This window comes from Condylura cristata, unplaced genomic scaffold (genome assembly GCF_000260355.1).
Source record: "Condylura cristata isolate star-nosed mole 26May11 unplaced genomic scaffold, ConCri1.0 scaffold00016, whole genome shotgun sequence".
NCBI classification, from domain to species: Eukaryota; Metazoa; Chordata; class Mammalia; order Eulipotyphla; family Talpidae; genus Condylura; species Condylura cristata.
The window spans coordinates 22,812,769-22,827,552 of NW_004567117.1; the positions used below are offsets into that span (position 1 = coordinate 22,812,769).

The 14,784-nt window shown below is 48.1% G+C and overlaps 1 protein-coding gene across 11 annotated transcripts in view; it reads right to left on the reverse strand.

Moving 5' to 3' along the window:
• The window catches only part of CELF4 (CUGBP, Elav-like family member 4), a 279,310-nt gene extending 264,528 nt beyond the window's left edge, over window positions 1–14,782 (reverse strand). For 8 of the 11 annotated variants that reach the window (XM_012725869.1, XM_012725868.1, XM_012725867.1 and 5 more), the window contains exon 1: window positions 14,335–14,768. In XM_012725869.1, the coding sequence (XP_012581323.1) occupies window positions 14,335–14,620 (286 nt within the window). In that variant the 5' untranslated portion in view covers window positions 14,621–14,768. Of the gene's footprint in view, window positions 1–14,334 lie in introns of all 11 variants that reach the window. The other 3 variants (XM_004683865.2, XM_004683857.2, XM_004683859.2) reach the window with 2 other exon arrangements.
• Between the last annotated feature and the right edge of the window lie 2 nt (window positions 14,783–14,784).

Here is a 14,784-nt window from a genome sequence, read left to right on the forward strand (position 1 = left end):
GTTATCTACGCACCGTATGATGTGTGACTTAATATGGCATATAACAGAGTTTATAGTATACACCATGATGCCTAGGATTATATAATATCTTCTGACATATCATATTCCTAGCACAGAGAAGAGTAGAATTAAAATCAGTCGACATTAGGCTATTTTGGCATTCGAAACACAAGCCCTAGATTTGTGATTTTTAACAGCTGAAGCTGGGAGGGAGAAAACTAAAAATACGAACGGGGAAGAGATCTCCATCGACCCGCAATGTGGCCCACTGAGCGGGAGCATCTCTGAGGAGGCAGAAACCCCAAGTACAGGTCTGGGTGCGGAGAGCCTCAGGGAGGGGGCCTGTCCGGAGGAGACGGGCCACTCAGCTTGGCCATGATGGTTCCTACTATTTATGAAGCCAGATGAGGAGCTATAGAGGTTGTGGCCCCTGTGTCTGCTGATTAACTGGAGATTATATTGATGATGTAATAAAAATTCACTTTGTCTATTAAGTTTCACCAGGACCATCAGGCGAGATTAGATAAAAATCAGAGGAAATGAATAACAGAAGGGAAGAAGAAAGCCATCTCCTCACTCCCTGCCACGTTCCCTGTCTATTTCTCCCTTTCCTACCCCCAATGGGGCTTGATCAAAGAAGCCCCCACCCATCACTCAGGAAAAACTGAGCTGGGAATGTCCCCTAGCTGGACTGGTTTAAGTTTACTGAGCATGTTTAATATCTGACTAGAGCTTTGGCGAGAGAGGCAGCCTCCTGGGTCCGCTGGCCCTGCTGGAAGGCGGGCAGGGTGATCAGACCTCAGCTGCCCGGGCCCCCCAGGCCCTGCAGAGTGGGAGAAGGTTTCCCGTCACGCTGTAGCTTTCGGCCAGGCAGACCAATGGCCCCGTGAGTACCTACAGGCGCTCCAGCCTCCACATGTCTCTCTCTGGCCTGGTCTGTGCTGGAAATTTCCTCGTGGGAGATATTTCTTCCAGTTTGGGCCTGGACTCAAAAGGTTCCTGTGCAAGACACATGTCACCAGAGATGGCAACCCATTCATGTCATTAGCCACCAGGTAAATCTTTGCTCAATTTGATTTGTCAGATAAGCAAGGGGCAGGATTTTCAAAGGGGAGGAACAGAGGTCACTTGGGTTTGAGGAAAGTTGTCCCTGGAGGGCTGGGAAATCTGAGTGTCCTGGAGTTTGGGGTCTGGGGGTCTGGTGGAGGGGAGAGCAGAAGAGACTAATGACATTGAAAGGAGAGTGCCGGGTGTTAGACCACTGCTTTGAGTATCCTTGTGGAGAGCAAGTGTAGTCCTTCCAGCTCCAGGCAGCTGGGCGCCTCCCCTGAAGTCTCTGAGGGTCAGGAAGATGCCCAGCGTCTCTGTCTGCGGAAGGCTGAGAGGAGGGAGTGTTCTCCCTTAAAGAATCAGCCACAAAATTGCTTTGGGTGTCCAAAGCTCACTTCATCTACTCTTGCTTCTCCGGGTGGGGTTTCTCTTCCAGAGACTTCTCCCTGCAGCAAGTGACACCCGTGCCTGGATATGCTGTCCAGAATGGAAGTTTTTCCTGGACTCTGCCAAGATTCTTTCCATTGCAAGCCCAGAGTCACCCCAGGAAATGCTGTCCCCCTGCGGCTTCCAGCCACTCCTGAGCCGAGTACTGAGGAAGGAAGTAAAGGAAGATTCCCACCTTCCGCACCCCACAGTGTAGCCCTTTGGGTGTTCAGTGGAGTGAGTCCATGGGGACAACCTGAGGCCTGCCCTGGTGACAGGAAGCATGGTCACTGGCTTAAATATTCCATGAGTAATTCTCGGCCCAAGTGGGCTGAGTTGGAACAGCTGAAGGACACTGCAGCCCCAGAGCAGATGAGGACGGCCCTTGCAGGTCTGTGTGTGTGTCAATGACAGTCTGCAGCCCACCCCCCTACCCCTGACCCCTGCTTTTTCTCCCTCAGACAGGCTTGAGACCTGTCCGGATTTATTCAGTGAGAAATTTCTTTGTCCACTAGCTTGAGAATGAGACTTCACTGCAGTGGGGCGAAAACAAAACATAATGGAACAAAACATAATAAAACAGCCTGGCAGCGGCCCCACCTCCCCGCTCTTCTCGTTCCTGCATGCGGTCTTGGCCATCACCCTTCCCACCTGGAGCCTGCAGGAGGCCCCTCTAGGTCGGTAGCCCAAACTCCTACCGGATTATTCTGTTTTGGGGGCTTCCCCATTTCCCATATAGGACATTTGCATTGGGTAGTTTTATATGTGTTGGTCTTCCACCCTGTCACACCCAGGTCCCCCAGTTTCCCCAGAGACTGTCTGATCTTCAGGAATCTGTGCCTCCTTGAGGGAGGCCCATAGCTGCCTCAGGGCTTCCAAGTGAGGCCATGTGGCATGCCTGGAACATTAGACTAGAACACCCTGTGTGTCCTCTGTTTGGCAAAAGTCTGCCTCTGTCCCATGGGGTAAGTGTAGGCCCCAACTGTTCTCACTTGGGTGCAGACTGGCGGCTCACTATCTGTGGGTAGAAGACTTCCCCACTCATGCCCCAGCAAGCTCCCAGATTGGGGCCCTGATCCCACTTGCTCCCGCTCCAGCCCCTTTGGTTGGGTCCCCTCCCTCCGGTCTTAGCTGTCTGCCCTGAGACGAGAGGGGTCTGCCCTGTGGCCACTGCCTGCTCCCCAGACAGGCATGCTGTGCTGTAATGCGGACCCTCCCCTCTCTGCCCACCCCAGCTGCCTGTCCTGTCCCTCCCTCACCGTTTCCTCCTCATTCCAGAGGACTTTGCGACTTTCCAACACATGTACAACAGATCTGACTTTAATTTAAAACTAGTAAGTTACTTATTGAAATGATCAAATGAGAGTTAAAAGGGAAGTCTAATTTTTTCAACAAAGATTTTTAAAAATTGGAGATGAAAACGAAGGCTGCTATAAACCAGGGAAGCTCCCACTCTCAGCCTCTCTCGCTCTGGTGATGAGTAGGCTTGGGGAGCTGCTCGGGGCCTCTGCGGGACCCGGGTGGAGGGGTCGTCTGCACAGACCTGTTTCATCAGACACAGGTCTGAGTGCACTTGTGCGCTGTAGGCGTGTGTGTGTGTGTGAGTGTCTTGTGGGGGCATCTGGAGATTCTTTTGTAGAAGCTGGTGGACATAGCAATTAGGAGTTGGACTCGTGTCAGGGCCTAATACGGCTGGTTCTGGTGCCCTAGTATGGAATTAAAATGTAAACTGATTTTTTTTTTTTTAAATGACACAAATCTCATATATGTCCTGAAACAACACTTTCTGGACTTTCCATTTCTCCTCTCATTTTGTGTGTCTCTGTTTACTGGCTCCCCAGGTTCAGACCTCACTTACCTAGTGAGGGACCTGCAGGGGTTTTCCAGGCATAAGAGGAATGCCCACTTTTCCTGCAAAGGGGTAAGAGTGAGGTACAGGGCTGCAGGGGGAGAGGACAACTTTGCAGCAACTGTACTCTCAGCCGACTGCAGCTAGCAGGAGCCTGTGGTTTGGGTTTAGGGGTCTGTGCTTGTGCATAGAAGCTTCTTCCTCTCGTGGTCACAGGCCCCACTGGGGCTGGAGGAGAGGGGAACCCTCCTGCAGGTATAGTTGGGGGCCCCCTTCAACAGAGAGAAAATGCCTAAAGGAGGGCTTCTGGCCTTCTGTTCTCCTCCACCTCCTTAGAGCCAGGCCGTGGAGTCTGGGAAAGAAGGATCAGCAACTTGCATGGGAGGAGGACCTTGGGTGCCGGAACGCACCCTCCCCAAACACCCTCTGTGACTGCATCTGGTCTAGTTCCTGTTGGAGTTAAGTGTATTGGAGAGTTGGGAGCTGTCTCTGTTGGCTTTATGGGCTGAGGCTCGGCTAGAAAGACTGAGCCATTGGCACTGGAAAGGCCCTTGGCCACAAGGCAGGGCTAAGTTCTTGGTGGCACTCTGAGCCTGTGATTTTCTCCTCGGCGTTCCTGGGGGTTGGGGTGGGGGGCAAAGGGAGATAAGATAGGACTCATCTGCTGAGGTCAAAGCATTCCCTCTGAGAAAGGGAGTACTGGTCCCAGGGGGCTGTTTCCTATCCTGGTTCCAGGCACTTTACCTCACCCTTCTTCACAACCAGTCTCTCTACTACTGTTCACATCACCTCACCTTGAACCCTGGCCTTTAATGCTGCCTCCGTGCCAGCTGCCTCCACAGACTCTGGGAACAGAGGAAAAAAGTCACCTGAAAGCTTGGACCTCCCTGGACAGTCCTGGGATTTATTCCTTTCCACTCCCTTCCCAGGACATCATTTTAGGGGTTGTCTGAGGCTTCTCAGGAGGATCAGGACATCTGGAGTTGAGGCTCCCAGGGGTTAAGGGAAAGAGGGATCAGAGTCATGCCTGAAGGGGATTCCGAGGCTACAGATACATGGCCTTCCCTTTCTTTCACACTCACTGTGACTCAGCCCCAGTGAGCAATGGTTTCTCAAGTCCAGAACATTCCTGCTTCTACTGGCCATGCTGCCAGAGCTCCTGACTCTGCAGTTCCCAAGAACCCAAAGCACAAGCCAGCATCTTTTGGGGCCAGCATCTCACCACATAACTGGGGATGTTGCTCCAGAGGCAGGCCACGGCCTAGAGATAGATCTCTTCACCCAGAGGGAGCAAGGATGCGCTCTGCGCCTCATCCGGTGAGGCCAAGCCAAGCCAGGTATTGATTTGACAAAAGATAGGGATATGTTGGGTGGATAATGGTGAGGTGATCCTATTTCTTTTCCTGTTCAGAGAACACCTCTCCTCCACCTCACCCTGCCGGAAAGCAGAGGCCGGGTGAGCGAGAGTATTCTCATCAGTCACCCAGGGACACCTCGGTTCCCCCTGGTCTCCTTCCAGGAGTTCAAGACCATGAAGAAGCCTTTGGGCACAAGGTCTCCTTCTCTCACCACGGCCAGGACTCCCAACATCTTCGCCCCTCTGTATATTCTTAGAACCAGTCAATATGATTAATTTTACATGGGCATCATTTCCTGCTATTGCCACGGAGTCCTCCCAGCCTTGGCCATCAGCAGTGACATGATACAGTTTCTGGTTATATTGGTCAACCAAGATATTGATAGTATTAATAATGGATATCTATATGCTGACCTTTGTCCACACATCTGAATCACTCTGGGCTGGCTGTCACATTTCTTTAAGAGGTATTGATAAGCCCATTACTGGAAGGGCACGTACAATCTTAGGTGTGTGCTTATCACTCACCTTCAAATTTCTCTTTGCCAGTGGTGCTGGTGTGGGTTGAGTGAGCTGGTGGTGTATACAAGAGAAAGTTTGTATGTATGTGCTGGTATCGTGACTGTATGTATGTGTATGTAGGGGTGTATGCATGTGTGAGTCTATTGAACACTGGCCCTTTTAGAGCTGATCAAATAGTCAATTAGAGCATTATAAGGAGGTAGCAGAATCAGAGAGTTCTTACAAATACACTGTGATGTAGTGTTTGATCTTTGGATGCCTCTTGTCTCCTAGGACTTGAGCAGGAGGCTTGGCTTTATAAGGATATTATTAGGTTGATGCCTCGTTTTCTCAGTGTACCTGCCAGGCAGAAGGCAGCACTCACCAGGAGCAGTCTGGCCAGAACCAGCCACAGGGAGGTGTGTGAAGACCAAGCCAGTCTTGACTTTGGGGGCATGGTGCTTTCAGCCTCAGTCTCTTTATCTGTGCAGTGGCACCAATTAATTCAGCTCTGCTTTCTAAAGGCCAACAAGGGAAAGTTAATCAGCTCTACTTTTGAACCTTCTGCTTTGAAACCCCTAATCATAAGAATGCTTGACATGCCCCCAAGGCCATGCTTATTTCATAGTGGGGGTGTGAATCATTGCCTATGAGAAGCGTCTGTGGTAAGACACACTTGCATGTGTGTGTGTGTGTGTGTGTGTATTACACAGATCTCATTGTTATGTCTCTGTGTGATTGATGACACTCCTACCTGCTTGGGCAGTGGTGTCAGGGATTGTGCTTTTACCAAATAAGTTTACAGTGTTCCCTTCTTATTTGGGCACAGACACGCTTACTTGTTGGGGGAACCCCTCACTTGTCCCTGTAAAAGGAAGCCAGCTAGCTAGAGAGATCTTTTGGATCCTCAGACATAGTGTAGGAATAAACCAGACATGGATTAATTAGGTGTGACTGCATCATTAAATTAGAATAATGAACAAACAGCCACGTATGGCATTCAAATCTGCCTAGAACGACTCCAAGGGTTGCTTTCAAGTAAGTCACCTGTCAGTTTGTAGGTTTGGGGGACTCTGGAGAATGAGGTTCCTGTCATCTTTCGAGAAGTGTATTCTTTCGGCACCACCTACCCCAAGCGAGGACCGTTCCTCAGTGGGCACCCCGGCTCCACAACTGAACCCAAACAATGGCTTGGTTCGATACAGCATCGCCTATGCACGCTTCAGCTGTGAGCATTCCTCAGCGTGAAATACGGCAGTAGCACAGGTGCTCAAGAGACAGGCGGGAGAAGTTAAGAGGTGTGGGCAGTGGATGTGAAGTGTATTGATCCCATAATATTTATGTGGATGTGCACATTGTTGCCTGTACACACACACACACACACACACACATTCTTGTACACACACGTTGTGCGTTTGCATGAACTCTCTTCAATCAACATTCCCCATTTCTGCCAGCTAGTTTTGAAGGTAAACCGAGACTTGGTCATGTAATTTTAGAAAGAGCTGCTGGTCGGCAGCCCTCCTTGGCTGACAACACCCCTTGCAACCCCAGTGCTAGGTCTGAGCACAGCCTGCTGCCAAAACCATTTGTCTCTAACAAAGATGAGGGAGCCCACAGCTAAGAGGATAGAAAATGAGAAGCGCTGTGGGACAGCCTAAAGCACAGGGGACTTTGTTAGTAAGCTATGCTAAGTATCTCCGAACCTTTGATCTGTAGCCACTCGTAACAAAGGTGATGATTAATTAAAATAGAGTGTACTGCAATGAAACCATCATGGTCTGTGTATGTGCTGTCCAGAGCCGGCCTTCGGGAGGCTCCTCAATTAAACTCTTGTTGGAGGCCAGCTAGTATCAATTTTTTTCCTGAGCTTTGATCAATATTTTTGGCTGTTCCACCCTCACAGAATGAGAAGCTATGTCTGCTCTATGAGGACACCATTTATTTACACCTTGCAGATGGCCATGTAGGGTTCACTCGTGAGCTGAGTGGCTGGGAAGCGTTCCTTTGGAGAGCCAGTGAGCTCAGTCCGGAAGGGCGCTCCAAGGAAGGATGAAAGAAACCAAACGTGTAGCAAGTGGAATGGGAGACGGGCAAAGCCTTGTCCCGAAAACAGCCTCTTCTACTCCTGCAGGGACGCAAAGGAGGGCAGTGAGGCGGGGCCGCCCACCTGCTTTCGTGGCGGATCCCGTGACTCCCGTGACTCAGGACTTGGTCCCACCTCGCATCACTGGGAACCCGCTGAGGAGATGCAGGAAGCCCTCAGGGCAAGCACATCAACTCTGGAAACTCCTGTTACCCTTTCTGCCTCTCATTGCCTTTTTGCCTTGACATCTTTCCTGACACCAAGTGGAACATGAATCTCCCTCCCCAGGCACTGCTTTGGGTTTGTGAGGGCACCTTAAATGGCAAGAAGAAAAAGTGGGAGATAGGAGGATGATAGAAGGGCTACAGCTAAATTGCTGGGGGTGGGGTGGGGGTTGTTCTCCTTCCCTAGGCTATTTGGGTCTGATCAGATGCTTTCTGTGGCTTTTGGAGACTGTGTATTTAAAGGCTTTCAGAAAAGGCAAAGGGAAAGGGAACAAATCCAGGTCTGTTGTAGCACCCACAAACAGGGCAACCCAGTCCCTGCCACGCCCTGCTTTCACCGATTTGGAGGGTCTTGCTGGAGTGAGTTAGTCATATCCTCTGTGTGTGCATGTGCATTTATGAAAATGTTATTAGAGAATTGGGGCTGGGACGCCAAGGGGCAGCAGGTAGGATAGAGAGTCCTGTGGGTGGAGGGAATTATCTGCGCAGAAAACTGAGCTTTGCGGTTTGCCACTCTGATTCCAGATGAAAGGTCATTTCGATAGATGAGCAAAGGTGGTCCAGTCTTTGAAAGGTAGCAGGTAGGGGAAGATGGGACACTCTTTCAAATCTGGACTTCTGGGTGGGCATATTGGGCAGAGAAGCAAAAGCAGTCCTCCGCCCTGAAACTTTGGTCATTGACAAGTCCTAGCCATGAGTTTCAAGGAGCCTGAATGCAATCACAGAGACAGCTGTCACTCTCTCCAGATTGTCTCCTTTTCTCTATCAAGCTCCTCCCTACCTCCTCACTCATGTATATAGCTTTTCAAGATCACCTAACGTCACCTCCATGTCACTTGCATTTGTCATTTCATCTCTGCAAGGGTGGGGATAACACACACACACACACACACACACACAAATTCACACCAACACACACACAAGCTGTGGCATCTTCCTTCCCCCAACCCTCCAGTACCAACACACACAGATTTTCACACACTCTCGATCTTCTCTCTGCATGTCACATGGGATTTCCCTTCCAAGTTGAGACGCTGCTGCGGTTTCCGCCACTGTCGTCCAGTGCTCCCAGCTCGGGGCTGGCATTGGGGCCTACCACCATCAACTTTCCTTTGTGTGAAATGTACCTCATTTTTGACTGCATCTCCCTTCCCTCTATAGCCCCACCCCCCTTCCAAATCCTCTTAGGTGAGTTCCTGCCTTGATTTGGGAAATGACCACCTCCAGATGGCATGGGAGTGTAAGGGGGCCGTGGCTTCCCCAGATTCCTTGCAGGCAAATGAGACCAGCTCTCTTCTCAACCAAGAAAATGCTATCTTGGTTGTAGTCTGAGGCATCACTCTGACCCCTCTCCCCTTTTGGTATATGAATATAAGTGTGAGGTGATGATAACACCACCAGCAGAGGTGGCCAGGCCCAAATTATCTGAGTGTGGTGGGATCACTGGCTATCGGGAAAGTGTCTGGAAACCAGCTCTTTGAAAACACTGATAAATTTATCAGAGGCCACCATGGGGGTCAGATGCACGATATGCATTCTTTGTAATTATTTTCCTTAGGGTTGTTTTTAAGTTGTAACTTCAAGAAAATCTTTTGTTTAATTTTGGTTTGTATTTGAGAAGCCACAGATACCCAGCCAACAGATGCAGGTGGAGAGAATGAAGGTAAGCTGAGGGGGTTCTTTCAGCCCAGTCTAGAATTCCCATTAACGCTGGGGGAGAGGGTATCCTGCTAACATCTCCCTGTTGACTTGCAGTGAAATCTAGGCCAGTCTGGTTCCTATATGTGTGGGATGCACTTCGTCATGCGTGCACATGGATGCACAGTTGTGCACACATGTATACTAATTATCTTTGTGTGCGTGTGGACTCTGGGGAAGTCTGAAAGATACATGAAATAGTGCACAAGCAGCAAGTGTTCATCAAGCTTTTAAATAAGCCAGATAATTTCCTCAAAATTTCATCTGTGCTCCCAAGTCGAGTACTTGTCAGTATCTGGAATTTGAAGGCTCTTTTACGGGGTTTTGGTTTTACTTTAGTTTCATAATGATTACTATTTCTCATATTCTTTAGTGAAACATTTTTTATGCTTATATTCTTCTTTTTTAAAATTTCAGTAATCCCATTTTCCCCCATCTCTTTCTTACAAAAGTATCTGTTTCTTTTAAAACTATAGGTGTGTGTCCTGTCATTCTACCAGTCTCTTTCCTCAGATAGCACTGAATTTTTATTTTTCAAAGTAATTTTCAAAAAGTTCCTGTTAATTGAGCTGAGGTCTACAGCAATACTTCAGCTTCCCTCTCTCTTAGACTCATTTGAAAATGGAAATCAGATAGCGCCTCACTGGCTTTAATTCACCTATTTAAGGAGAAAAAACAAGGAACCTTCTTTAGGCGGTCCAAATCTCGATGTTCAGAGAATTGTTACAATGGACATGAAAATAGAAGACATAATTTTATGGAGAAGGTCACAAATTACGAAGACATAATCACAACCCTTGCCTTTTCCTTATCTCCCAGCTGCACCCCAAATCAAGGGGCTTTGGACATTTCCAGCTTGAAATGCCTGTTGGAATGAGAGGTTGTGCATCCAGTGATAAGTAGATTTTAAAATGATGTACTTTCTGTAGTTTAATCCACAGAAGCTTCCATTACTCTGTTCCCACCCTCCCTCTAAATGATGTGTAAAAGTCTGAGAGGCTGAAGTCCCTGCAGCTGTAGCTTCTGGGCTGGGAGCCCCTCGGGCTGCCAGTAGAGTAGATTTTCCTCCATGCAGCAGGGAAAATCTCAATGCAGTGTAGTTAGCCAGGCGCAGATCTGTTCTGACTGGTTAACAAGAGGGACTATGATGTGGACTTGGCTGTTTAGATTAAAATGCATCACAGGCTCCGGGAACAAGCACACATCAGTAGTAAAGGCTGCTAAAACCTTTGGGGACAGCCCTATGTTTAGATTACATTAATTCATAAATATTATACTAAATACCACTTAAATTGGACTTAAATGACTTCGAAGATAATGCATTATAATATGGCTATCCAGAGAGCAGTAGTCTTTATGTCTCCCAGTAACTCAGTCTTTGCTGCCTCTTACCCTGCTAGACAAGACCCAAGTTATGAATGGATTGCTGGCTTGTTCATATGTGATTCACTGTGTGTGTGTGTGTATGTGTGCGTGCGTGCATGCGCATACTGGCATGGATATGTGTGTGTGAGTATGTATTTTCAATCACTGCCTCTATTCTCCAGGAAATGAAAAAAAGAAAAGAGAAATAGATACAAAGTGAGAGACAGGAAGAATTAGACTAATGGGTGACCTGTTCCCTTCTCAAAGGGAGAAAAATTCTATGGGAAGGGGCAAAATTAGCCCTCATCTCACTTCTGCTACGCCCGCTGGAGTTTGCCTTATTCTCTTTAATCAATAATACAATGTCTTTCTCTTTGGAGCCTGGAAAAACAATCTTTCTCAAAGTGCTTCTAATGGGAGAGAAAAAGAAGACTCTGAGTTAGCTGGGAGAGTTTGCATTAACCTGTGTTTTCTTCTTTGGGTGTTGTTTCTTCAAATTTTAATTCTGGGCTTAAAAAAGATTCCTTTCTTTCTGCTTAGCACCCAGAACTCCCCTCCACCCCATCATGGCTTTCTGGTCTCCAGAGAGTGAATTTACTTTTTACAGTAATTAACCCCAGTCCACAACTGCTATTTGCTGCCTCCCCAACCCAAGAACCTTTCCCTGATACAGCTGGGTTTGCTCCACAACAACCACCCACTCCCTCCTCCACAGGCTCCCAATTTGACTGGAGTAATTGCCTTTTAAGGTTCACTCTACGCATGGCAGGTATTCCATTAACCCTTAGAACCCCATCCTTCTTTAGTTACCTGAAAAGGCAAGTGGCCAAAAAATGGATACCCACCTGAAATCTCATGCATTTAATTTAATTCTCACTTTTCTGTCCCATTTTTTTGGGGGGGGGGAAACAATAACATGTATCTGCCATCCATGGTGGAGGCCAGCATCATTTCTCTCAATTTTATCCCAATACGATACAGTAGAAGTCAGAAATTCAAGAAGGGAAGAGAAAGAGCCACAAATATTCCCTGGAACCAGACTTAACAAAGGCATGTTCCCATCCCTAGCCTCTTGTTGCCAATTGAGAGTTGAGGAAAATCTAGAAGCCAAATGCAACCCTCATTCTTCAAACCTCATCATGATTTTTGACTTAAGAGTAATTAATCACCCGCGGCAAGTGAGTAATTTTTTTAAAGGTGGCTTGAGGCTTATTTTATCAGGATTAGCTATTAAATGAGACTGTATCACTAAAGGAGAAGTTCAAACTCTTCTAGGACTAAATAAACCAGATCTCGGAAACTGTCTCATTTATTCAGCTCTCTCGGAGCTTCCAGGCACTGTTAGGGACACTGTGACCCAAACTTGCCTATAAAAATCAGAGGGATAGAGAGGCAGGAAGTTTCATAAGGAAAAATACACGCCTAGGCTCTGAAGGATGAGCTGCGACAAGGAGGCACCCAGCATGCCGGAGTCAACGGGCCTGCCTACCAGTGACTGAGCCAAGAGCTAGTTTAGGGGGAGAATTATTTAGATAATGAAGTTTTTGCTTATCTTAGGAATCCTGACCAGATGTGCTTGTGTATGTATCAAAATCTCCTTTGCCTTCCTGATATAAATCGAGTTTTTTTGCTGTAATCTGAGAGTCCAAATAATATCCAAAACAGGGTGATGATACCAGCAAGGGATTGTTAAAAGAAACCAAGGAATTACTGTTAAAGTTGATCTCCATTCGAAATAAATAAGCAAATAGTGCTCCATACCAGATTTCACAGAAGCTCAGTTCTTCACAACTGTCTTTTGCCTCGAGTGGGATCTAATTTTTTTTAAACTTTAAATTCTGAAATTGCCACAGGAACTGCTCATTAGGATGAACAATGGATTTCCCTACTTATGCTTTTAAATTTTCATTATTACTATTTTAAAAACTGGGTACATATTACAGTGACAAAGCCTTAATATAAATCTTGATTAGCTTCTAGGAAGCTTGATTGGAAAGGGAACAACTACAAAGCTATGATTGACTTGAGAGAAAGAGGGGGAGAGGAAACAAATATCATTTCAAATACTGTCTCCCCATTCCACCTTTCCAATCTCTCTTCTGAACAGACAGACATTTTCTCCATATTGGGTAAAGGTTGATTTCTCTCCATCACAGCCCCCCACCCTCACCCTACCCCAACAAACCTAGTATATTTCCATTCTGCTGTGTTTTTGTACTACTCAACATGCCATTAACTTTAAGATTTACTCCACAGCAGGCAAGCTGGAAGACGCTAAAGCCAATAAAAACTGCTCTCTGGGACTCCAACTATGAAGAGTTTGGAGCTCTGCTTAGTATTCGGATGGAGGGAGGGCTGGAGAAGGAGGAACGTTGTGATAGTGAAAACCACTGCTGCTTAGAGAGCCAGACAGCTCTGCGCTCTGCACCTAATGTGCCGGAGGATCAGCTCTGTTCATAGCCCATTTGTGGCTAAGGATGAGACTGGTCTCTGTGTGTGGATGGGTGTGCATGTGTGAGTGTGTGTTTTTATCTTTAAAACCACCAGTTCTAACACTACATCTTCAGTGGCTCTCCACACTACTGTTTATTAAAAACGGAATGTCCACACACATCCCCTACAACTTCCTTAGCCTGGTGCTTCTTCCCTGCCGACGATCAATCTCTCTCAGAAAGCATTTAACTTGCCCACACAGCTCCAGCCCCGATTAATCCCCACTGCACATCCTATACATTACTGTTAGCGAGCGGAGCACTGGGCTAATTTCGTCACCCACCAACCACCCACACACATTCTACAACTGAACACGTTTGGGGCTCTGGCTTAAAGATATTAAAACAAGGGGAAAACAGGCAGGCTGCAGACAATTCCCACGACCACTTTCCTAAAAAGTTGCTGGGTTTTAATTCTTTGATTATTCTCTATCCCCTCCCCCAAGCACTCACTAGCAATGATTGCTTCAAGGAAGAGGAATGATGTACTATAAACCTCTCTGCATGGTGAGTTTGGGATAATTTAGGGTACAGACTTCAAAATGCATATCCTGCACAGATTTCCCCCCAAAACCCAATGTTCTTGAGAAGAGTATCATCCAGCCTTCCTAGATCCCCACTTCACCCAGGGGATTACTGGTTCCTTGCTAATTCCTGCCTTAGGTTTTGTCCCTCCTTTCAAACAGCCATCCCCCCTCCCCCACTATTCACACCACAACCGATTATTGAGACACATAGCTCGATAGGGAGAGTTTACTATTAAATTGATAGCTAAGTAAAATATATTCTCTTTGACTATGTCACCGCTCTCCTTTTTAGACGGCTGAGCTCTGTACTCTGGCCCAGACTGAGGAGGAGACCATCTCCTTTCAGTATTTTCAGCACCACGGCGATGGACAGCACCCTCGGTCCCCGGCCGGTTGAGCGCCCGCCAGTAAGCTCAGCGTCCCGGGTTCGGCCAGTGCAGCTGTCCCCATCCCAATCTTTCAAGTCGCTGTACCAAAAATTCCAAGCCCAGTTTCCCTAAATCCTCCCTCTTTCGCTTCATCTTCTGCTACCGCTGCTCTCCCAGAGGCATCGTTTCTCTCCCAAAACCCAGCCTTGCCCCAGCAAACAGCTCCCCGCGCACCCCAGTCCAGGTCTCCCTCGCCTGCCCGAGCGCCTGCCTCCTCGGCGTCTGCCCGAGGCTCCCTCTCGCGCCGTCTCTCGCTCTTCCGTCGCCGGCGGACCGGCCGGCCCGCCCGCTCCTTCTCCCCGGCAAAGTTAGGAGGGAAATGTACACTCACCTTTGTGCATGCCTGTGAACCTGTCCTTCAGAACCGTAAGCTCGTAGATCTTGCCGAACTCCTCGAAGAGGGGCTTGAGGTCCTTCTCATCCAGGTTGCGGGGGATCTGCCCAATGAACAGCTTGATGGCATCGTGGTCCTTCATGGGAATGGTCGACGGGTTCCCCGGGCTGTGGCTTAATCCGTTCATGTGCCCGGCGCTGCCCGGGCTGCTGCCGAGCCCGTTGGTACTGAGGCTCGCGTTGTCAGCCTGTCCGTTTGCTAACGTGGCCATCTTTATATACATAGAGAAAATCTTCTTTCCTTTTATTCTTTCTCGCTCGCACCCTCTTGCTCCTCTCCCTCGCTCGCTCGCTCGCGCTCACACACGCACACGCATACACACACTCGGGTTCTCTCCCCCTCGGTTTCTCTACACCTCGCTCTCCTCTCGCTCTCTGCTCTCTCTCT